The sequence below is a fragment of the Puccinia triticina genome, chromosome 5A, assembly GCF_026914185.1.
Source record: "Puccinia triticina chromosome 5A, complete sequence".
Lineage (NCBI taxonomy): Eukaryota > Fungi > Basidiomycota > Pucciniomycetes > Pucciniales > Pucciniaceae > Puccinia > Puccinia triticina.
In genome coordinates, this window is record NC_070562.1 from 5,577,242 (window position 1) to 5,602,983 (window position 25,742).

Genomic DNA, 25,742 nt, shown 5'->3' on the forward strand with positions numbered 1-25,742 from the left:
AAAGATGGTCAGTTGCATGTCGTATGACTACATATGGCGGTGGACGTGGCGATAAGGCTCAATTGTATGTAATTTCAGCCTATGATTTACGAGTTCCTCGTCAACCTAATCTTCACGCCGTCTACCCAGCAATCTGGGTAGGGCACTCGTATTACTGGACTGTTCAACCAAGTATCCCCAAATTTACTCGACAGGATTTGTGGTAAACATCAACATCTGGGCAGGTTTCATATAGCGTTTGACACTCACTAACCATCTGGTTTACTCTCTCTGACGAGGTTACTTCGCCAGGTGATCTGGCAGGGGTCCTGGTCTGCATTGATTTTCTGACCAGAAACAAGCAAACCAAGCAGCAAGAAGCTGCGATGAAGGATGAGTTTCAACGGATGAACCCCGTGCAACATAGCGAGTCATTCCTTGCAGTTCACTTTAGCAGTATGGATATTAACCAGAGGCAAAACTGCTCGGGTGCGATGTATTTATCTTTCAAGCAGATACGAGGCGAAGCGGCTTCGCTGCGATGAATTATGGATATGATGGTAACGAATGATTCCTCTGAAAAGATAAAGTTTGTCAGATTTTCAGCTGTAGTCAGGAGAGAGCGCGCTCTGTTGCCTCCGCAGCTCAAAGCTCGCTGCGGATCCTCATTACCTTGGATGCCCTGAGCTTTCCTCATCTCATCCGGAACCACCAGCGTCCGATACACACCAGCGTCCGATACACACCAGCTAACAATTGGCAATACTCATCAATCAGTCTCAATTGTTGCTACTACGAGGTCACAGCATCTTGGATCAAGAGTGGTGGCAATTCTTTTTCTTTGTCTTTGTGTTGCTTGTTTCTCATCTCACTAACACTTTGTTTCCAGTCTCTTATCCCTGTTTTGGTTATTTCTGCGGTTATCTTGTGCTCAACCACGTGGTCCTTTAGGTACATCTTCTGTCAGTTATTTTTCTTTGTTTCTCTGTTGTCTTCCTGTCTTCTCTTTTCTGAAACATTACCTTTAGTTTCACCTCATATTCTCTTAGATTTATGGTCTTGCAGCAAGAAAACATCTGAAGGATCACAATGGCAGACACCAATAACAACCCATCAAATACCAATGTTCCAGTTCTCACTGAGACTAACTTCCTTCAATGGTCCATGTGTATTACGGCACTTTGAGACCTTCCTCAAGTATGTCATTGAGCGGTTGGAATTTGGTGAAAAAACACCAGGTATAGGGTTGAAAGTGAGTAGGGTTGTCCCGCCGGGTACCTGAACTGTTTTGGGTCTGGGGCTGGGTTCAGGTTGGCTTTTGTCTCAAAAACTGTTTTTTGACCCAACCCGCCACAGACCCACTAGATTTTTGGGTCAGGTTTGGGCAGCCTATTTTTGAATTGGGTTGGCCTGCAACCCAACCATGACGCCTCCCACAGTCAAGTTGGGGTTTTTTGGCACCTAATAGGTTGGTTCAACCCAAGTCCTGTTGGGTCATCCCATGTCCCAAAACAGTGTAAAGATGCAACCCAACCATGACGCCTCCCACAGTCAAGTTGGGGTTTTTTGGCACCTGATAGGTTGGTTCAACCCAAGTCCTGTTGGGTCATCCCATGTCCCAAAACAGTAGCACTGTTCACGTAAGCTAAACATCAGCAAGATTGAAATAAAGTTTATCCCATTGTGCCAGCCAATTTGGCTGGGAAAGTATGCTGATGTATATCTCTCACATGGTCATAGATTTCTTACGTGAACAGTGCTAGTGTAAAGATGTTGGGTTGGGTTTGGGCAGCATATTTCCAAATCTGACCCAACCCAACCCAACCCACACTCAATTACGGGTTGGGTTTGGGCACTGTTTTCCAACCCAAACCCAACCTGGTTTCATCCCTACCCGGGTACCCATGGTCAACACCCGCCACAAGAGTAAATAGCCCTCTCAATGACTGGTTGGTGCCAGTCATAGATAGAATTCATCCCTCTCAATGATGGGTTCAGACCTGTAATTGAGAGGACTTGACCCTCTCAATTACCGGTCTGTCCTGTCATTGAAAGGGTAGTGTACTCAAGCAGGTAATAAAGGGGATTGATTCCTCTCAATGACTAGTATGCACCCTTCATTGAGAGAGCTGTGTCCTCCCAATCACTGGCACTAACCGGTCATTAAGGGGATTGAGTCCTTGCAATGGCTAGTTTGTAATGGTCATCAAGAGGATCAGTCCTCCCAATGACCAGTCTACTGCCCTCAATGGCCAGTGCTGACCGGCCATTGATAGTTGTGTTCTCTTCCCTGATCACCCTTCATTGAGAGAGCTGTGTCCTCCCAATCACTGGCACTAACCAGTCATTAAGGGGATTGAGTCCTTGCAATGGCTAGTTTGTAATGGTCATCAAGAGGATCAGTCCTCCCAATGACCATTCTACTGCCCTCAATGGCCAGTGCTGACCGGCCATTGATAGTTGTGTTTTCTTCCCTGATCAAACAAGTACCTGTGTCACCAGCAAAAATTCATTTGGTGATCCTAAGGAAGGAAAACCCCTCTTTTTATTTATCAAGAAAATGAGGAAAGACCCTTGCTTCATTTGGGGGAGATTGCTGTGTGCAAAATGTTTTTTTGCTTGCACGCACAGCGGGCTTGACATTGGGGGACAGTCAATTCTGTGTGCCAAGAGAGTTTTGCTTCTGCGCAAAATAGGTCTGTAAATACAATAAATTCTGGAAATATGAAAAGACATTTTGGTAAATAAATGAACCGGAATAGCTTGAGATTTAATACATTTTAAAATTCTTCACCTCTCTCAGAAAATTTTAAATCAAGTATATAGCAAGCCAAACTAAGTAATATGTGTTCATGAGAGTATTTAAAAGTTCCATATATGTGGTATACAAATGAAAAGGTTCAATGAATTAATATGTGTGTACCAGTCCTAAGATACTTCCACTTTTATCCTTCCATTTAGTCCCTTTGTCCCTCCAACATGTGCCAAATAACCAGTCTATCAATACAATCAAGATTCAGCTTCCAAATATCTACAAAAATTGAAGTACAACTTACCTGGGTGTTACATGTAAGAAGAATACTATTCATTAAATTAAATGTATCTTTTGCCTTTCTGCATTTTAAAAATAATAGCACATATATTATGGTAAGTTGTGTTAATTAGATGTTTATTTATTAGTGAAATATCCATCCAAAACTTACAAAACAATAGGTAATGAATCACTTGAAGTGGAATCAATTTGTATCTAATTGTGTGATAATGGATTGATTTTGGTTTCATATGACACCATTAAAAATCAATAAAAATAAAATAAAGATTTCTGAATGTGTTGGCTGAAACAATCTGACTCACAGTACAGGAGCCTTGTGAGGCCTTATGGATCTCTGACAAGCCTCCAGAGACTGAAATTAATTGACCTTCTTTGTTCTGTTTAATTTTTTCAAAAGCTCTGTTGAAATATAAAACCATAATCAGATGCGAACCATACATAAATTCATTTGTGTTTGAAGAAGTAAAGAGCAAACTCTTTACAATCCTTCTGTTTGCTTGGAAGGGCTTTTGTGCCTAAACAAATTGGTGCATCCATTTTTTGATTGGGGCCATAGGTTGCTGCATATGTGGGAAGAATGTCTGAAACAGAAACACTGATGCTTCCACTACCAAAATTGCTATCCAAACTTCCAGACTGAAAAAAGAATTAAAAATTGAAACTATTTGCTTCAACAATCAACCAGGTTCATTGAGCCAGATGCGTACTGTTTTTTTGCATTTCAAAATTGTGTTTATTGCACCATCTATTTCATTCTTGTGTACAGTACTGAAAAGGAGAGTCAATTCAGATTTTTTGTTTTTATTTTTTTTTTAAAAAAAAACATCCAGCTTTAAGTTGTACTCACGGTAGGGACTTTATGATTGGATGATGCAGAACATCTGGTTTGGGACCACTTTTACCAGCCTTAGTAGGTTTTATAGTGATGAAAATCTTTAAGTTTTTTTGTGAATTAAAATTAGTTTGAATTGAAGGGCTTGTTAGGAATGCAAGGTCTACAGCAAAAAACTTGCCATGCAATTGTTGGAGCTGGCAACCACAGTTTTTTCAGCGGCATTGAGTGCGGTTGTACCAGGGACATAGTGTATTGAGTCTCTAGCCCTGTTTTGCAAAAGAAAATCAATGGATACCAGTCTAGTAAGCGTAAAAGCAAACTGGGTGATATGAGATCATTGGATGGACCAAAACAAAAATGGAAGAAATGTGCATTCAACATACTTTGCACAATCTGTTTTGATGAGATCATAAGTTCTACAATTTACATCGCCACCAAGTGCGAAAGAGCCAAGAACCAGTAGTCCGACGATGAAGACAAGTGTGTGATCCATCATTTTTCCTTTTCTATTTTTGACAATGTAATAAGCACACTGGGATTGAGTTATGACAAAATGTGGTTCAAGGTTAGAGACAATCCAATTCCTAGTCAACCTTCCCAGGCTAAATAGTCCTTCAAGACAGTCAGCTGCTGACTGAGTCCATTGGGTTTAACCTCGAGCACTGGTTGACAGGTATTGAGGGTTTGTTGCCATGGTTCCCGCCTATCACTATCAATGTCACTGTAGGAGACTGAGTTGACCAGCTGGAAGGTCCTCGTGCGATCGGAGTCGATTATTGCAACCTCGGCAACGCGACATGGAATGAATGGATACTGGCACCCGACATCAGGCAGATGTACAATCAATCCTGAGCCCCTTGCTATCGGCAGGACTACAAAATGAAATGAACAGTAGCTGCTGCCGCCCGGCATCAAACCAAGACGCCTATGAATATCATGGACTCGGGTGCATTCTTATACTCATATCCGGTCTCAAAACAACCCACGGAGACATCCCTACTTTGATGCAATCTTTGAACTCCAGTCCCAGCTCAGTAAGGCCTCATTTTTCCAAGGCGAATACGCTGCAGCACCCCCCAGGGTTCAACCCAACTCCGCAAAGAACCCAAGCGGCCCATGAAGCCCCATCACCCGGGAGCTTTTCATTGTGTTGATGAAGGGAGTATAGAGATGCTGTGAAATGACAATGAATTAATGTAGGACACTGTAGATAAAAGTATTTTGGAGAATGTCACAATTTTTGCAGACAGAATATGTAAAGAGTGTATGCAGTGCATAAATTCTTGAATAATTTATGGTTTATTCCTAAATAAGATGAAAAGCTGAAGAAATAAATGTAGGGCTTGTTTTTCCATGGTTAATCTTAGGGCTTTTCTAATTTCTTAAGAATTTCTTGAGGGCTGCAATCATAGAATGAGGCACTTCAGGATTGAAATTTTGTAAAATTTCTTGTGCAGTTTTCTTTGATTCAGGAGTATGCAGACTGTTAGTGAAGTCTTTTATTGGTTTATTAACCACTCTAATGTAACCTGGATTATTTGAGCCCCTGTAATTTAACCTTACCATTTCTGGGAAAAAAAAAGTGTCTTTGGCTTCTTTCAAGGCTGATGTTAAACTATTAATTCTTTCAGGAGAAGCTTTGGCTATCTTGAATGGATCAGCAGTATCTTTTGTTATGCTGGCTATTGTATCAATCATATCTTTTAAAACTTGTATTTTTTCAAAAAAAAAAGTTAATAATCAGATAAAATGCACTCATAGAAAGCACAAGTATATGTGGCAAATGTTTTCATATGATCATATTCAAGGTTCAAAAACTAACCTCCTTCCTCCTTGCTGATGACAGCTGCGTCCTCAGGGTTAGACCTCAAGGAAGAGACAATCTTGCCTGGTAGTTGAACCTTTTCAGCTGCTAAAAGTGAAACAATCAAATTTCAGCAGTGTAGAATATAAAAAATTCAAGTCTTCCATCAAAGACAAAGGAAAGCATTGATTTTATGACTTACAGTGCGCTTCTGCTGAAAGAACTCTAGGGATTGTTGTTTGATTTTCAATCCTGGTGCTCTTCTTGCTTAAAAAATTACTGAGGGGTTCAATCAAAGAATTTGCCTCTTCAGGATCATAATGTTGTAAAATTCCTCCAACAGCTTTCTTTACTTCAGGACTTTTTAGACTGTTTACGAATTCATCTATTGTTTTTCCAACTAGTCTAATGAAACCTGGATTATTTGAACCCATGTGATTTGACCTTATGATTTCAGTAAAAAAACTTTTGTTTGTTGCTTCTTTCAAGGCTGAGATTAAAATGTTAATTTGCTCAGGAGAAGCTTCATTTTTATTGAATGGATTGGCAGAGTTTTTGGTCCAATGGCTGAGCAAATCAAGTAGATTTTCTACACCTTTTTGTTTTTTCAAAAGAAATGCAAATTGCAATTGATGATCAGATAAAAGCAGTCAAAGAAAGCTCACTAATATTTTGCAACTTTTTTCTTATGATCAGAGCCAAGGGTTAAAAACTCACTTTCTTTCTCTTTGCTGATGACAGGTGTGTATGCAGGTTTGGATTCCAAGAAGGAGGTAATCTTGCCTGGTAGTTGAACCTTTTCATGCACTATAGGGGATGTACATCAGATTTGGGCATTGCATGTAAATATGAAAAATCCAAATCTTCCAATAATGCAGACAAGGGAACCAAGAACACTGAATTTATTGACCTACTATGTGATTTTCCCAACCCTTGAGCGGCTGCAAACCAGTAACCAGCAAATATCAATATTCAATCTTTTGATTCTGAATCCCAATCTGTCATTTGGAACAAAGAATAAATGAAAATATTGACATACAATCCAACCCAATTCACACACTCTTTTCCTCATTAATGGGCATGTGGGTGGCTTCTGACAATTTGTGAAATTCTCCTCTTTTGACTAGGAAGTTTATAGGTGAAAGTGGGTGTGCTACACCGTCATAGTAATGCAAAAGCAGGGAGAAACTAGGATCTTGGATGAAAGCATTTCTGTGAAACTATGCTCTGGGATAATTAAGCAGACAGTTCAGGATTTATGGTGTTCAAAGTTGGTTTGCATAATTTCATGCATGCATAAATCATAAAATCATAAAAATATTTTGGTGAGGAAATTTTGTATTACATAATCAGACAGTCATATCCCCTGCAAAAAAGATTTTATGATTTTATGATTTATGCATGCATAAAATTATGCAAACCAACTTTGAACACCATAATTGTTGAAATGATTTTGTGCATGATGGTGATGGGAGAACTCGGAGGGTAAAAAATTTAAACTGCAGAATCATGGGCCTGCAATTTATGATGAAGGCCGGCCCCCTCTTCTTGCGGAGAACCCAGTGGTAATGCACTAGGAAGGTCGCTGTGTCCCAGGCAATTACTTTTCATCACACAAGTCTGAACAATAAAAGAACCGGAAAACAATACCCATTGATGTACCCATGGCCTTGCCCTTACCATACACCAAAGCTTATACCAAGTGGTTGTCTTCCCTGCGACAAATGGTCAGTTGGACTAACGAGTGGGCCTCGGACAAGTATCTGATCATACTCTGCCTCGACTTCAGCACAACACGGGCCTATGCCCTCGCTATTTATCTACCCAAACACGTCTTTTCGAGGTGTGTCTTTCTGCTGAGACAAGTCGTGGGTCGGTCCAACAAGTCGACCTTGGAGTCAAACTCCTGGCACTTGAGATTGCTCACGTTTGGTACGCCAAGTGTATCATTTTTTAGATTGATGAATAGAGGGTCGTCGCATCGGAAAAAATGTCATCTGTAGCTCTCTGAAGGAATATTACCTCAAAAAAACCCGCCGGACTATCTATGAATGCATACAACAACGTTTAACCGCACGACAAGACCCTCCCTCCGGGTGGCACAATGCGAACAGTGTTTTACTACTTTGCAATATGACGGAGATACTTCAGCGAAGTCAGCTGGTCAACTGTTTCCGTAGATCAGACCTGTCAAGTCGGTTCAACCAAAACAACAGGACGGTGGATTCAAGTTGGTCCTCTTTCTTGGCTCTTGCCTTTTAACAGGTTCATACGGGTGTCAGCTGTGTTTTTCCCAGGTGAACATAGTGAGGCGCAAGCGGGACAGGGAGGTAGCGAGCTTGGCTTAGTCCCGGAGGCCCACTGGAGGGAAGGGGGCCTTCGGCCTCCCTTGGGAGGGACTTGTTTAGTTAAGTTTGCGGAGGGAGGTGTGTTGACTCTTGAGTTCGCAGCTGCACGCGAAAGCTATGGTGATCTCAACAGGAATATTTCCACGGGGAGCGTCCTCCCGGGGGTGTCCCCGAAGAAATGGATACTCAGGGCGGAAGGAAGGAAAAATAAAAAAATAAAAACATCAGCAAACGACGAAGAGGACGACGAGGACTGGGAAGGATGCCGAGCGGAGCAGAGATCACGAAGCACAACAACCCACGCTCATGCTGGGTGGTCATCCACAAACAAGCATACGACCTCACCGACTTCCTCCCCGAGCATCCAGTTAAGCGTGCCCGTCCCACCAAGCTCGACCTACAGACCGGAGTGCCGCTGACAGCTGTCCGCCCCCCAGGGAGGACAAGCGATCATCCTCAAGTATGCCGGCAAAGACGCCACGTCAGTCCCCGCAGATTCCCCTCTCTCACTGGCAGCGGCTCGGACCCTCATGTGTTCTGGTTTCTTCTCAAAACAAAATAGACTGGCGTACGAGCCCATCCATCCCCCGGGCACGATCGAAGAGTATCTGGATAAGAAACACCACAAGGGCCCGGTCCCGGACGCCGATCTGCAATCGTCAGTCCTCATCATCCCTGCTTCTCCCGCAAGCGAAACAGAAAGACCTGACGAAAGGATGCACATCCAAGCTTGCAGCCCGAGCCGCCCAACACCAAGCCAGCCGAGAACGGGGAGGCCCAACTGCCGAGTCTCTCGAGCTGCCTGAGTCTCTACGACCTCGAGTCGATCGCCACCTCTCGGCTGAATCCCCAGGCTTGGGCGTACTACTCCTCCGGCGCGGACGACGAGATCTCGCTCCGGGAGAACCGCGCCGCGTTTCAGCGGGTCTGGTTCCGGCCCCGGATCCTGCGAGACGTGCGGACGATCGACTATTCGTGCGTCTTGCTGGGGTCCCGGTCCAGCATGCCCATGTAAGCATCCCTCGCCGTCCTCTCCCCCTCACTTTCCCGTCCTCAACAGGCTCTGTTTTGTGTGTTTGTGTGTGTGTGTGTGTGGGGGGGGGGGGGGGGGTGACCAGATATATCACGGCCACAGCACTGGGAAAGCTCGGCCATCCGATGGGCGAGAAGAACCTGACGATCGCCGCGGGCAAGCAGGGCCTGATCCAGATGATCCCCACCCTCGCCTCGTGCGCATTCGACGAGCTCGTCCAGGCCCGGGTCCCGGGACAGACCCAATGGTACCAGGTCTATGTCAACACCGACCGCGCCAAGACCGCCCGGCTCATCCTCAACGCCGTCCGAGCCGGAATCAAGGCCTTCTTCATCACCGTCGACGCACCCCAATTAGGCAGACGCGAAAAAGACATGCGCCTCAAGTTTTGTACCCCCCTCCTCCCTTGATTGGCGTGTCCTCTTCCGCTGATGCTTTGGCCGAGTCGTCTAAGGTTCGAGGATCTCGGCTCGGACGTCCAGAATCAAGATAACGAAAACGTCGACCGCAGTCAGGGCGCTACGAGAGCTATTAGTAGCTTCATCGATGCCAGTCTTTCGTGGGTCGATATCCCGTGGCTCAAGAGCCTCACGAGTCTTCCTATCCTTCTGAAAGGCGTCCAATGCTGGGAGGTATCCCTCTTTCCTTTCTCTTCACCAAAGAAGCCCCCCAGCGAGATCTTAATGCGACTTTTCTGTGGTGTTGTAGGATGCAGTGCTGGCCCAAAAACACGGCTTGGCCGGAATAGTCCTCTCGAACCACGGCGGGCGACAGCTAGACTACAGCCGATCGGGGCTCGAAGTGCTCGTGGAAGTGGTGACGAAGCTAAAGAGTATGGGGACGTGGCAACCAGAGAAGTTCGGGGTGTTCATGGACGGCGGGGTGCGGCGGGCGAGCGACGTGCTGAAGGCGCTGTGTCTGGGCGCGACGGCGGTCGGGATCGGCCGCCCCTTCTTGTATGCCTACTCGGTCTATGGCGCCCAGGGCGTCGTCCGGGCTATCCAGATCCTCAAGGACGAGCTCGAGATGAACATGCGTCTCAGTTCAGTCCTTCCTTCCCGGGCTTCTCCATCTCCGTCTCGCTGACCCCCGTCTGTAATCTCCTCCAACCTCCAGTCGGCGCCCCGTCGCTCGAACACCTGTCCCCCGACATGGTCGATATCTCCGCACTCACCAACCGCATCGTCGACACGACTCCCGACTTCAAGGCCCAGCAGAACTATATCGTCCGTCTCTTCTCCCTCTTCCGCCTGTTACCTTTTATTGACTCTTCTTTTCTTGTACAGCCGTTGCCTCAAATCAAAGGCTCTAGATTGTAACACCCTTTTCCGAAGTTCCGGCGCGTCCTTGTGTGGACATAAATCCTTGCTTCTCCTCCCCTGTCCTGCTTCGTTATCAATCCAATCCTTGTATGAATAATGTATCATTATCTTCTGTAATCTCCTACTGCATTTTCCCCCCATCTTTTTCTCGTTTTTCATGGCTGTCTCCTCTATATTATGTACAATGCAGTCTCATTGTCTTCTTCATCGTCTTTTCTCTTCATCTCCTCATTGTTAGCTTGAATTTGGTTCTTTTACTATGCAATGGACACGTGGTTTTCTCTTTTGATTTTGGCACGGATTGTACGTATGGATATGTCCAGCCTCTTACCAGCAAAGAGAACAGCCGGAGACTCTAGATCTCTTGTGATCTTCGCCTACTCCACAAACACAGAATAGAAGTGCTTTTAGCAACAAATGATGATACTCCCCTGCACGCAGATAAGATATAATGAGTGGGTGAGAAAAGCTCAAAGAAGAAGCCAAAATTTTGTCAAATGAAGGAAATCGAAATGAAAATGAGATGGTGAGTGGAGGAAAAGGGTGAGCTGGAAATAGACAGAAGGTCAGTCTGTGCTGCTGAGTATGTATGTGGGGCGGAGAGTTCTTACTACAGGATTGCGAGGAGGTCCCAGCAGGTCCCAGCCGGAACAGCCTTGGTCAACCGACACGAATCCTCTCCCTGTGGCTATCCTCAGATTCCACTGAACTCACAAACATTTGACAAAAGAGTTGTTCATGCTCACAATACATACCTGATTATATGAGCCTTTCAAAGCGAACTGAACTAAGTCCCGCCTGAGGCTTCGCCGGAGTCCCAGGCGGGGGAGGGACTTGGTTAAGTTTGCTTTCACCTCAGGCGGGGGAGGGACTTGGTTAAGTTCGCTTTCAAAGCTCTGAACAAGATTGCATCACGGCAGACCTTGGAGAGAGAGAAGGTTTGGTGGGATTATTTTGGCTCGGGGAACATAAACACGTGCGGGAAACGATTGTCGACACACGCCTTTGCATCATATTCTTGGCTCAAAAGTGCATAGAAAAAAAATGCTAGGATGGATCGAGAGGGGCTTCGACTTGCCTGTCCACATTAATGGCACGGGCCACGAAGAAAGCGGGGACGTGGATTGGGGAGATGATGTATAAATTCATGTGCAAGAAAGAAAAAACAAGAGATCAGAAAAAGAGAGTAAACGCTTGATGGGTCAGAAATCTAGTAGATGACACGCAATTGGGATAGAGCCATTCATCTCATGATCACTAGAGAGACAATTGCTTTGGGCATGAGTGATACAACGTTGTGAGAAGGGGAAAGAATGGTCTTAATGTCTATGTTTTTAGAAACAAACGGAAATCAACTACGATTTGATCAACCTATGTTGAGTCCACTTTGAGGGTTTCCTCTCCCAATCAAAAATAATGCCCAACTGGCGGTATTGTGATGAGATATGATCATTTGCAGTCGGTACAGGCTGATGATTTAATGAACAGGGTGTGTCAGTTTGTGAGTTCCAGATTAAACTTGTTATGAGCAGCACCCACTTGCTCGTCGGGAATTGAAACTGTTCTCGAGGGAGAATGGACACCTGTACCAATTTTTGTCATCCCTATCTTGGACATCTATGTATAACCAGGGTTGAAATCTTTAGCAGTTGCATGGAAAGGCATCCATCAAATCAATCATCATGAAGGCTTACCAGTATAGTAAGCCGATACGTGATACTGAAATGGAGATACAATAGCTTTATTGTTGGTGGTCAAAGCTCGGCTCTTGCCGTAATTGACATAGGCCAGACAATCTGTGAAGGTGAATTTGTCCCCTGATTGTGATATCAAACAAAGCCAATACCGACCCGAGAAGAGATTCAACTTGCTTCGATTCACTGTGACACCACCTGATACCATGCAAAAAAAAGGAAAAGGATTGAATGCTCACAGGTCAAAGTGTACTCTCCGCAGGAAGTGTCCACGCAATGATAATCCACGGCGCCGCTGTTGCAAACTTCGAAAAGCGAGAAAGTTGTAATTATGAGCTAGAGGCTTTTTACATAGAATCAATCGGAAGAGCGGTCTAATCATGCTTACCGAACTCATTAGGATTGCCGCTGGGGAAAAGGTATGCATCACATGACCTGTAATGCGTCGGTGCAACATCCTCTGTTGAGCAAAGATTGGCAATGGCAGCTATGATAAGTATGATAGTGTGAGCTCTGTGGAGGAGATTAACGAAGGCCATTTCGGGTGGTTGTGGGTGGATTGGGAAAGGACGACTCGATGTTGATATTATGCTGGGAAGAAGGGTGGAGAGTGCAAGGATTCAAGTGACTGAGAGAAAAGGTAGTTGGCAAAAGATGATAGAAAAAAAAGGGAAGAGCTCGAAGATGAGAAAGAAATGGATGGGATTAAGGCCAAGAGGATAGGGGAGTAGTCAATGCCGCGGATCGGGTCGTCGCGAGCTCGAAGTGATTGGCTGCTCGACGATGTATTGAGGGTGTGTTGATGATACGAAGATGATTGGTGAGTGGGGTAAAGGAAGTGGATAAGATCAGCTCTTGGGGAGAAAGAAGTCCAGTATTTCTAGGAAAAATCGTGTTGTGCCTACGGCTATGGTGGTGCCGAGGGCACTACCGTTCTGGTTGAGGCAGACTCAGGGCTCTAAGGGTCTGGTTGAGCGCGATTTGGCCACAGTCGTAAGGGTACGCGACGACACGTGAGCGGTGGCTACGGTAAAGGTTCAAGTTTAGAGCATTCGTGTTGGATCCTGCAAAATGCAGGCTAGCAAACCGCAGAGTCTCAGTCGATGGTAGCGGGGCTGACTAAGCCCTGGGGTTGTTAAAGCACTTTGGACGCGATTGTTGAGACCCGAAACAGGGTCATCAGCGAGCTGCTTTTTTCAGCAGCTTGTCAGCTCATGGTCGTCGGGCGGGTACTGAGCCAGTTCGGCCGGAGCTTTTGGCGGGTAAGACAGGATTGCTGAGAGCTCATAGCAGCGTAGATAACTTTTCAGAATTGCTTGGAGGGTCGACCGGCTCGCCGAGTCAGAGTGTGCTCATCAAGCGCGGATTTCTATCAGCTCGCCAGGGGTCCTTGTTGATTGCCGAAGCGGGAGGGTGTGAGTTCCGTAGAACTTTAAGTCAAACTTGTTAGGAGCCGGAGGTTACCAAGATCGCAAACCTAGGTAATCAGAGTTACACAACCTTAACCATCTCATCATCATGCATGTATTCATCGTCATAGTCTACTGCGGCTGCGGCCAACTTGTATGTAGTCTAGCTCGCCGCCCGGTACCGGTTCTACTCTTTCTTCACCGAGAGTTGGATCGATACCGGGCGTGCTCAGAGCTGATCGGCGACGTGTTTCTTGTCGTCAGGTGAGTAATCATACCGAGAGTTGGATCGATACCGGGCGTGCTCAGAGCTGATTGGCGACGTGTTTCTTGTCGTCAGATTCACATCCCATCAGCTTCTTATAGGTTAAAAGCCGTATTCTACCATCCGCTAACCGTGTATCGAATTCATTTCTCGGGAGACCAACAATTGAATGGTCGGAAGAGGAGGAAAAATAAAAGAAATTCAAGAAAAAGCGATAAAAGAAACTTTGGAAAAACAGCAAATCAAAAGAGAAAAAGAAGAAGAAGATAGACTCCGGACGATCCGAGAATTTGAAGAAAATCAGAAGAGATCGTACGAACGATTCAACCAACCCGCTCAATCCTCCTCCAGGGTAGACGTCGAAATGGCCGGACAACCGTCTGCTGAAGATTACTTTCGTCTGAAAGCCGAAATCGATCGACTATCACTCCTGATCCCCGCTCCTACGCAACAACCTGAAGGGAATAGCGTTCTCAATAGCTTCCACAAAAAGCCCCTAGATCTTCACTTCATGCACAACCCGAAAAAGAAACGATTGGCAAAGGGAAAGGCTAACTTCAAGGTTTGGGACCGAGAAATCAACCGAACGCTAAAATACGTGTTCGAAAACACCGATACGTTCACTGCGATAGAGGCGAACTTCAAGTCGAGGTCCGTCAAAGACCAAGCAGCCATTGCGTGTCTCCTACGGTCGACGATTGAGACATCTCTGCTTGATATTGTGGACGGGACCAACTCGGACGACCCGTGGACAATCTTCACGAGTCTCAAAAGCCAATGCGATCGATCTGATTGACAACACAAACTCGACCTTATTAACCAGTTTGCGGACTTGATGGCGAACCGATTGATCCCGGGAACTGATGTCGATCTAGCGAAATGGAGCAAGGTGTGGGCAGAAATGACCCAACTCAAGATATCTTTTGAGGAGATGGGTGGGCTATGCTTACAGAATAGCTTCTCGGCGCCTGCTGGGATTGATTCAAAGACGTTTGAATTCATAGTCGGCCAAAAACTCGAGACGGCGACTAACGTTTCCCTGAACGATGTCATGACAGTAATTCAAGCTGCAACAGGGAAATCTCAACAGAAATCTAGCGCAGCCATTGAAGATCAATACACCCCTATGGATCTAGACGCCATCAATGCCGTGCGCATGAATGCAGGCAGATATGCCCCACCCCATCGCCGGTTCCCTCCGCAACACCCGCAAAGTAATCGTCAACCTGGGCCTCAGCACAATGGATTGCCGACATCTCAACCTAAGCCGCAACTTTCGATCGAGAAAGCAACGGCGTTCCGTGGTGTTCCTCTCAACAGTAATCTCACGGGAAAATGGGGCGTCCAATGCCATTATTGCAAGCAAAACGGACATTGGTACAACAATTGCCGTTTATTTTGGGAGGACGTTGCGTCGGGCGTTATCCAACCTCCTCCTGATGGTCACTACGCCCCGGATTCAAATTACTTGCCCCCGGACCGCAACTTCGGCAAACACAACAGATTGCGCCAACTAGATGTTCCGGAAGTCAGTGACGGAAAAATACTATTAGACTCTGGCGCCTCAACCCACGTGAGTGGCTCTCTTGACATGTACACATCTCGCGAAAAACTCGCCATACCTAGGCGTATCTTGCTTGTGGTAGCTGACTGCTCCGTTGATGTCAGGTTCAAGGGGACAATATCCATCCCGACAACAAAGGGAACGGTGACGATTGAGGACGTATACTACTGCCCTGGTGTTGACGGTGTCATCCTCTCGGTCGGTCGTCTGACGGAGGTGGGATGGAAATTTAATTGTCAAGGACGATCGGCAACGTTAACTAGCCCAACCAATGTTGTTTTCAACACGTTGTATCGCAATTTCTGCTGGTTTTTGTCACACTTACATCAGTCTTTGAAATTGAACAAAATCACCCAACGTCCGTCATTTGATCCATTCTTATGGCATCGGAGACTAGGACATGTCTCTGAGGAGGTTGTACGGAAATATCTCAATGATCATTACCCGGAAGAAGTACAAGGCAAGAAGTGGGAATCATTCTTCTGTACTCAGTGCGCAAAATCGAAGAGTATCGACAAAAAGTCCCCAGGCGGCAACTCCCTAATACCTCGCGACAATCCGCTAGACTTACTTGTATCCGACGTGGCTGGCCCGTTCCCACACGACATGTCCGGAAAACGTTACGTGCTAACCATGAGGGATCACACCTCGACGTACATCTGGTGCGATCTGATGACAGAGAGAAGTGAAGTCCCAGCAAAGATCATGTCTTGGCTGAACCACATCAAGAATTCATTTGGTCGTTTTCCCAAATGTATCCGATGCGATAACGCGCCTGAATACACGGCATCTTTGAAGAAGCTCTTAGTTCCCATCGGAGTAAAACTGGCACCGGTACCACCATATAGTCCCGAGCAGAACGGCGAAGCGGAGAGAGTCAACCGTACCCTCGGCGATATGGCAAGAACGATGCTACATGAGTCGCAGATGCCTCGACCTTATTGGGGCTATGCATATCAACTCGCTGCGCATATCCACAACAGAATCCCGAACAAGAAGGTCGACTCTTGTCCGGTTACCGCGCTGTACGGAATCCCAACAGACCCAAACAACCTCTACCCCTTCGGCGCACAAGCAATCGTACATGTACCTAAGGAGAAAAGAGACAAGCTGTCCCAACGAGCAATTGAAGGACAACTTATTGGGTATCCAGCTTCAGGAGCTGGTTGGCTTATACACTCAAATCGAGACGGACGAATTATCCACTTGACTTCAGTTATCTTCCCGGAATTCCAGAATCTACCAGTCAAGAAAAAGGAACCCAAGAAGGGAGATCTAGATCTGATCCTCAATCAAATCGTGTTAAAGCTCGGCGAGGAAGAGACAGAAATGAACGCCAAAGCTGAACGCGAAGTGATATCAAACCTTCCAGTGACTCAAGATAGGCGACTACCCAATACCATCAAGGCAGCACTGGCAAATCCGGAGGCGACCAAATGGATCCAGGCAGCAAACTACGATATAGATAAATTTTTCGAACTCGATGCGTGGGACGTCGTGGAGCCGTTCGGTGGCGTGAAACCTTTGGGTTGCCGTTGGGTATTTGTCATTAAACCAGGCGAGAGAGAAGGGGACCCAGAGATATTCCGTGCTCGGTACGTCGCGAAGGGTTTTAACCAGGTGATGGGCCGGGATTGTAATGAGACATATGCACCCACAGCTTCCCTCATTACTCTGCGCATGCTAATATCCCTGGCAATGAAGTATCATTATCCGATGGCAACCTTCGACGTCAGCTCGGCATATCTCTACAGCCCGATCGACGAAGAAGTATTTGTCCAGCCTCCTGTAGAAATCCGTCCGGAACTCAAAGGGAAGATTCTAAAACTCAAGAAAGCCATGTACGGTACGCGGCAAGCGGCGCGATGCTGGTGGCTATTCTTCAAGAGTAAAATGGAAGCTCTAGGATTCACGGTTTCAGAGCTCGAACAGTCTCTTTACACATACCGCCGAGGTGAAGACTTCATCATCATCTGGCTACATGTAGATGACGGCCTGGTAGTAGCATCTCGTGACGGATTGATGACGGAGTTGAAGGATGCGATAACTAAGGAGCTCAAGGTTAAATGGTCTGACAAAGTTACTGGCCTAGTAGGATTGAACATCAAGATTTCCGGTTGTATGGTTGAATTGGATCAAGAAAAACTAGCACAGCAGATCGTCGACGACTACCCGCGCACCATTTTCACCCAGCGTAGCACACTTCCAGACGCAGATCTCGAGTTGAATGCAGGAGAACCGGTAGACCAAACCCAATACAGATCCATCATTGGATCTCTAATGTACTTGGCAGCAGGCACTCGACCAGATCTATTGTACGGCGTCAATCTACTGGCTCGGTATTCTCAAGCCCCGTCACAATCCCACTGGAAAGCTCTTGATTTCCTAGTAGGGTACGTCAAAAGGTCGTCGTCGATGAAGCTGGTTCTGAAGGGTAAAGGCGAATCGTTGGACTTGTGGTCGGATGCGAATTGGGGCGGCGAACATGAAAGGTCAACTTCAGGGTTTGTAATCAAACATTTGGGAGACTCAGTGGCGTGGGGTGCGAAGAGGCAAACGGTGGTAGCACTCTCGACGTGCGCGGCGGAGTATGTGGCGTTGTCGGATGGGGCTCAACATTTGGCGGGACTTTCAATGGTGCTTGAAGAACTCAATCATACGGTAAAAATGAAGATTTTCTGCGACAATGAGGCAGCGGTATTGATTGCAGGTGATAATGCGTCCAAGAAGAAAACAAGATATCTAATTCGGGCGTTCTATTTTATTAATGATTTTGTGCGCGAAAACAACATCAGGATACAATGGACCAGCACAAAAACACAACAAGCCGACATTTTTACCAAGAAACTTGGTCCTAACAAGATGGAAGCGGCGTTGGAGAATCTAGGATTGAGGGCGTGAGGTTTGCAATCTTGGGGGGGGATGTTAGGAGCCGGAGGTTACCAAGATCGCAAACCTAGGTAATCAGAGTTACACAACCTTAACCATCTCATCATCATGCATGTATTCATCGTCATAGTCTACTGCGGCTGCGACCAACTTGTATGTAGTCTAGCTCGCCGCCCGGTACCGGTTCTACTCTTACTTCACCAAGAGTTGGATCGATACTGGGCGTGCTCAGAGCTGATCGGCGACGTGTTTCTTGTCGTCAGGTGAGTAATCATACCGAGAGTTGGATCGATACCGGGCGTGCTCAGAGCTGATCGGCGACGTGTTTCTTGTCGTCAGATTCACATCCCATCAGCTTCTTATAAAACTGTGCTAGCTTGGCCCTACTTGGCCGGACTACCCCAAGCCGGACGCGCCTTCACCGGGTGAAGACAGACTGGCTTCGTGACACACCCGTCCCGATAATTTGGGATGGCCCTCTAGATTGGAAAAATACTCCTATCTCCCGAACGACCGCATCGCCTTGAGCTCGAGCTCCTCTCAACAACGGGCAATTTCCCGGGTAATTTCCCGCACCGTTGCATACACATAAATGAAAGCTAAAAACACGACCAATAGATATTGATGATGATTCGAAAGAAAAGGAATTGCGGTTAGAGTGGAAGTGATTGATGAATCAGTAAGAAAAAGGGACAATGGCTAGGATGCAAGCAATTCCATCACATATTTAATGAAACAGTTTGTCTGAAAACTTGATCAATTATGATTGCCAGATTTCTGGTTTAGAAATTCCTCATCTCTTCATTTGTTTCACTTCACTTTGGCCTCCAGGTATTTCATAAAGTCTTGCATTTCCTCATGAAACTTTCTTGAGGTATGGTTGATTCTTCTCAGCTCCTTCCATCTGAGTTGTCTTTGAAGAATTTTTTCAGCCCCCTTGTATTCTGCAATCATATTGGATAGTACATCATATTGGTTTTTGTAAAATGATTTTATGTCACATGGATGTCTCAGGAGACGGTGTTTGAAGCTGTTGTAAGTTTCTACAGATATAGATTTTGTAAATTTTTTCATTTGACAAATACATTTAGCTACCAGAAGCATCTTGAACTTTTGCTCAAAGTACTTTGGTATACATTGTTCATCTAATGTATGTGCTATCTCCCTCCTTTCATATTTATTCAAGATATGTCTGATAACTCCTGGGGAGAATTTTCTATCAATGAAAGCCAAAATTGCACAAATATCAAAAATCAGGGGTTCTGGGTGCCAACGAGGGTACTCATGGTCAATTTCCCATTGTAAATTCAGTTCTGGGCAAAGTTTCAACAGAAGAATGATTAGATGCTTGACATCTTCCTCAACTTTGTTTTCATTATTTGATGTTATATGAAGAAGGTCAAGGTGTTTGTTGTGCGTGCTTATCATTCCTGATGATTTATGAGTAGCTTTGAGTTGATTGCTGTATATGTTTTCAGATTTAACAGTCAAAAAGTGGAATTTGAATCTGGGGAACTTGTTGAATAGTCTATAACAATGATAACTCTGGTCAAATTTGCCACTGTAGACCTTGAAATTTATCCTATTTTTGTCACTCTGGGTGAGGGCTTGGGAATTTATGATTAGAAATAAAAGAATTGATGTCCCATGAGTATCAATATCAACTTGAATTATTGTTTTACATTAAAACTCACCTTCAAGGAACTGGAAATCTGATAACCAAAACCAGTTTTCAGTGGGATCTGTCCCAAGAGATTCCATGTGATAGTATGGGAGGGTCATGGATATGTTTTCATTGCTTCTAGCATATAGAGACCATAGAAGTCTATCTTCTTGAAATAGTCTTCTTATATCTTCCTTATCACAAAATCCATACTTGAACAATAAATTAATTGTTTTAAGTAAGTAAGGCTCCGCTATGAGGTACTCTTGCTTATATCTCCAATAAATTGAATATTTATTTTTTTCCATGTCATAGTTGAAGATTTCCTTGATTTCATCCAAAAATAAAACACCATGTTTTCTCCTTGAGTTGTGTTTTGCAATAATTGGATACACACCATCAGGTAATTTTTCAAGAAATTTACCATTTGGTTGCTCTTGTGTAAGCAATTCTATCAAATGTTCCATGGTGGAAACAGTTGGATTAACTTCCAATATGTCACAGAGCATAAGTTTCTTGAAGAGTGCTAAATACTCATGATATATTTCCAGAAATGCTCCAAATTCAGGCTCCAATTCTTGAGGAAAAATGCTGCCCTTCAGTCCCTCAAGCAATGCAAACTCTTCCAGAAAGCATTTCAACTGTTCTAAAGTTCCAGATATTTTATTTATGATTCATTGGTTAGTAATTGAAAAAAAATGAAACAGAGGCTTACCTTGCTTTTGTTGTAGTTTTCCATTCATGATATAGCCCTCTGAAAATAGTGTTCCAATCAACCTCAGAATTTTAAAAATAACAAGCGGCAGATTTCAAAATGCAAAGTGATTCCTACTAACTTGATTTATTCTCAGTGGGCCTCACTGGCCCATGGCTCAACCTGTTTTCCCAATATAACATGAGATCTTTTGTGTTGCTGGTGTCATTGAAATCCTTGGAAATGGATCCCAATAAATCTTGTACTTCCAATGCATCATCATTGGGAAGATCTAAAGAATTGTTTGGCAAGAAGGTGGATAGGAATAGACAGACATCTAAATCAGCAAGGAAAAAAACTTTTTAAACAGCATAAAATTGGGTTTAAGAGAATAATTCTTTTATGTACCATGAAGAGTATTTGATATTCCAACATGAACTTTCATCTCAGCTTTTGATCTGCCTGGGATCTCAATAGCACAAAAAGAAGGTGAGATGGAACATCCAATAAAAAGCAGAACTTGGAAAAACATCTGATCAGGGAGAATTAGAAGTGGACTAGAAGTATTAAAATCTGTTTGAATGAGTCAGATATTTCAATTTCAGGATCAATTTTATGCTTTTCTAAGACATTGATTCTTTCTCAGTATGAGGAAGAAAGAAATGGTTTGCACAGAGTGTTTTTTATTTGTTGATTTCACATTGAAGATGATAGGATGACACAATAATCCAGTTTCATATCCTCAAGTTCTGCATTCTGTAAATTATACATGATGTGTAACTATGTCTTCCTGTCTGTTTTATTCATTTACTAGGGAAATTGCGGCTGCGCCACACAAACTAAGACAGAACTCAAGCGACACTACTACTTGTGAACCGCCCCACAGGAGACACCGTAACATCACTCTAATTGCAAACCGCGCACGCGAGACCATAAGTCAGAAACTAAATTTTATTTGTTTATGAACAGTTACAAATATGGATACAAAGGTAAAAGCGACACAAGAGGTAGCGACTCTAAGTCCAGTACAAATAGCACACAAATTTCAAGTCCACATTTACAAAACTGCATCTCTAATAACACTCACATTTACTACATATGCAAAACACTTTTATCCCCTACAATACCAACAAGTAAGCCGGCACAACTTGTTGTGTGAGACAGGGCAACATATAGTTGCCCTTGGGAAAAAACTGGTTGAGGAAGATAAACACCCACACAACCCAGAGTCTATCCCTGAGCTTTGTTGATCGTCATTGTAAAAGCGGGAACCACAGGGAATTGACATCACACAAATTTTGTAGCACAAACCTGATCTGGCTTGTGGATCAGAACCATCTTTGGCAGCAACACCTCTTCCCTTACTTTTGAGCCATTCATGAATTTGCACTTCAGCAAATGAGGCTGAATCCCTTTGACCAGGAGCTGAGTTCCATTACACAGTCCGCTCCCAAGCTCCTTCAGCCAAAGAGAAGGCATTGAAAACCACAGAATTTTGTTGTTGACCAGATATTCTGGGCCTATCGTTTTGTCACAGTTGCTGAGTACTTTGTCTACGGCTTGACAAAAATCTCTTGTACTGGTAAGTGTTGCAAACAACAACACGGCTGCTGAACACGGGTGCTTGGCCTAGAGAAACTATCTCAGAATTATATACCATCACAGCCCCTGACCCAAAATCCAATAACCAGGTTGAGAAAACATTGTTGTCAACATTGGGAGAAAGTTTGTCCATGTCAGATTGATCAGAAACCAAGTGCATGTTACCGGTCAAGCTGAACCGCTTGGCCAGAGATCATAAATATGAGCCAATCAGAGACTGGCTGAACCTTGGGAAAAAATATCACCGCCACGGACCACAGGCAATGTTTGCCGGAAATCTCTGCCAAACACAAATTGTTCTCCGCCAAATGGTAGCGCACAGTCTCACAAGTGACGTAACAACCAGTCAACCATCTCAATGGCATCTATGTGAGTCATTGTAACTTCATCCCACATTAATAGTTTCAGCTCCGCTAACGTGCGACCTAAACTTGTTTGGATGTTGTAATTTGTGTGGGACTTGGAATACAAAGCTTTGAATGTGCTGTACCGCCACCGTCAAGGACCATAGCCGCAAATCCAAGGAAGCCACTGCCATTACCGGAGCCCCAATCTTTGTAAAGTGTTGGATTACGGCATTCACTAAGTAACATTCTCCATCCCGCGGGACCAGAGACAAATTGTGGGTGTTGTAACTTGAAAAGTTGCTTAAAGATTATTCTTTGTCCCGGATTTAGTGTACTGAAATCAACAAGATGTAATTTTGTGAATGTCCGCACCCACGTGTTCAGGGCCCTGGGCATACTGCTCCCAGTACAACTGATCCACAGGGTAGAGCCCGGCGTCCTCCCAGGTCCGACCTTCCACAGGCAATTTGTTGAGTGTACTCGCAAACAGTGCTTGTTAAATGACCCGCGCACTGGATGTGGAAAATAGTGAACAGGGGAATGATTCAGGATCTGGAGTTAAACCGGAAGTCATGTTCATCAATACCGAGAAATAGTACGTGATGCGTCAATCCAGTGGTACCAGTTGTGGCAAAAAAATGTATACACAATGTGAGGGAGTTAACCGGTTTGGAAACAAGGAAACGGAAAGGATGCTTACAATCAACCAGAAATGGTAAATGGGGTTGTTGCTGAGGTGCTTTTGAGGACTTGGGAATCACTTTTAAAAAGCAAAAAGCAATGCTTGAGCAAAGCTACTACTTTTCCAACAAAGGGTTAGGCCGATTTTGTTGTGTGGCGTTAGCAATTTTGTGCATTTGAGTTGTTGGGTTTTCTCTTTTAGGAAAGCGCAACGGGGGTCGGAGCCGGTTACGGAAAGTCGCTTTTTGGTTATAGCAAAGATTCATGTGCTGGGTGTTGAGATACCGCTGACCCGCGCGCGTGACAAATGCAATATGGAGGTGAGAATTGGGAATATAAATAGGTGCGTTGCCACTGCCTTGATCAGAGCTGGCAGTGGCGACGCACCTGTTTATATTCCCAATTCCCACTTTCTATTCCTAATTAATCATGAGTCGCAGTGCCCTGAGAGGTATTGACTGGCTTTGCCATGATAGTTGTCCTCTCAGGTCGTTCCTTTATATTAAGGCCCCGTTTGGCTGCCGCGTTATGTGTGATAAATGTGCAAATTTATCACGCGCGACCCAAAGTTCGCCCCCCGTCTCCACCAAAAACTTTGACCCCCCCGGGGTCGCGCGTGATAAATAGCACTCTTCACGTAAGCTAAACATCAGCAAGATTGAAATAAAGTTTATCCCATTGTGCCAGCCAATTTGGCTGGGAAAGTATGCTGATGTATATCTCTCACCATGGTCATAGATTTCTTACGTGAAAAGTGCTAAAAAGCCCATTTATCACGTATAACGCGGCAGCCAAACGGGGCCTAAAAATCTTTGGTTATGTTGTCAAGTACATGTTCCGCAACCCTGTAAGGGGAAATGCTGTGTGGAAAAAATACTTGTTGACGTAATTAATGATTTTTTAATTTTCAATTAACTTTGGTGCCAAGTGTTCTATGCTTAAATTTTGCTTGTGTATCTCAGTGGCACAGTGCTATTAGTAAATCAGCATAAATTTCAATGCAGATAGTTTAGGTAAAGTTTGCTAAAACAGAGAAAGGTGTAGTCAACACCCTTTAGTATTACCAATACCTATCAAATTCAAGTCTAAAATTGTGTTTTACAATACCAGACAAAATCAGATTATCTTCTGAAATAGCCTTTGTCTCTGTGGCCTGATTTCTCAAAGCAACCATTGTCCTCATTCAGACAGATAGTCTCAATCCTTCATCTTAAAGATCCACAGATTATTTCCCATGCTTCTTTCTTCCTTTACCCCTCTCACATCCTTTTGGCTGACATTTGCCTTGGCCATCCAGAACACCAAGTTAAATGCTCCCCTGTTCACGCAACATGGAACCAACACCAAGAGCACTCTGCTGCAGCAGAAAAGCTTGTCTACTTCCACATTCATACCCATGTGTTTTATATTTTACTCATTTCTACTCATTTCTATGCAACACAAAAAATTACCAAAATTCATCTGAGATGTTGATAATTATTGTCATGCATTCATAATATCAAAAAAAAAAAAATCAATAAATTAATTATTTTCTTGGATTTAATTTTCACACAGGAATCTCTGTTGACTCAACATCACTTGACATTGGCCCCCCCTCTGTGCGCGCCACCAGCTTCCCCTAAAATACTATTTGCACACAAGGGTGCCGTGAGGTGACAGGGTTGAGACACTCCAGCCATCTGGAGGAATCAATCCTCTCAGTGACCGGAATAGACCAGTCACCAAGAGGCCAAATTCCTCTTGATGACCGGAATAGAATGGGCATCAAGAGGCCAAATCCATCTCAATGACGGGAATAGACTGGTCATTAAGAGGATACATCCCTCTCAATGACCAGAATAGACCTTTCATCAAGAGGATACATCCCTCTCAATGACTGGAATAGACCGGTCATCAAGAGGATACATCCCTCTCAATGAACGGAATAGACCGGTCATCAAGAGGATACATCCCTCTCAATGAAGGGAATAGACCGGTCATCAAGATACATCCCTCTCAATGACCGGAATAGAACGGTCATCAAGAGGATACATCCCTCTCAATGACCGTAATAGACTGGTTAGAAAGAGGATACATCTTTCTTGATGCCCAGTACAGACAGGTCATTTAGAGGTCATCAAGAGTCATGTGCTCTCTTGATGAACAGTCTATTCCAGTTATAAAGAGCATCAAGAGGGCACATCATCACTGAGAGGGTGATGCTCTTGATGAAACACCCTCTTGATGACCGGTCTATTATGGTCATCAAGAGAGATTTATCAGAATAGACCGGTCATCAAGGGGATAAATCCCTCTTGATGACCATAATAGACCGGTCATCAAGAGGGATTTATCCTCTTGATGACCGGTCTATTCTCGTCATCAAGAGGATTGATTCCTCCAGATGGCTGGAGTGTCTCAACCCGGCCACCTCATGGCACCCCCCATGTGCAGATAGGTTTTTGGGGGGAGCTGGTGGCCTGCACGGAGGGGGGCCATCAATTATCTCCCATCTTCAACCCTCCAAAGATCATCAAGGTTACCTCTTGTCAAGCCTAGACTTAGTGCAAAAATCAGAGCAG

General features: G+C 44.6%; 2 protein-coding genes across 2 annotated transcripts; one reads left to right on the plus strand and one right to left on the minus strand.

Annotated features, from left to right (window-relative positions):
• Positions 1-8,280: 8,280 nt before the first annotated feature.
• On the plus strand, positions 8,281-10,370 carry PtA15_5A666 (uncharacterized protein; the record flags this gene model as incomplete). Its single annotated transcript, XM_053169451.1, has 9 exons — positions 8,281-8,385; positions 8,456-8,499; positions 8,581-8,676; positions 8,748-9,029; positions 9,137-9,436; positions 9,506-9,683; positions 9,760-10,093; positions 10,168-10,277; positions 10,338-10,370. The coding sequence occupies 9 exons, from the start codon at positions 8,281-8,283 to the stop codon at positions 10,368-10,370; spliced, it is 1,482 nt and encodes a 493-aa protein (XP_053020647.1).
• A 1,452-nt stretch (positions 10,371-11,822) lies between these two features.
• On the minus strand, positions 11,823-12,606 carry PtA15_5A667 (uncharacterized protein; the record flags this gene model as incomplete). Its single annotated transcript, XM_053169452.1, has 5 exons — positions 11,823-11,842; positions 11,913-11,990; positions 12,068-12,190; positions 12,307-12,372; positions 12,456-12,606. 5 exons carry the CDS (start codon positions 12,604-12,606, stop codon positions 11,823-11,825), a joined length of 438 nt encoding a protein of 145 aa, XP_053020648.1.
• Positions 12,607-25,742: the final 13,136 nt, after the last annotated feature.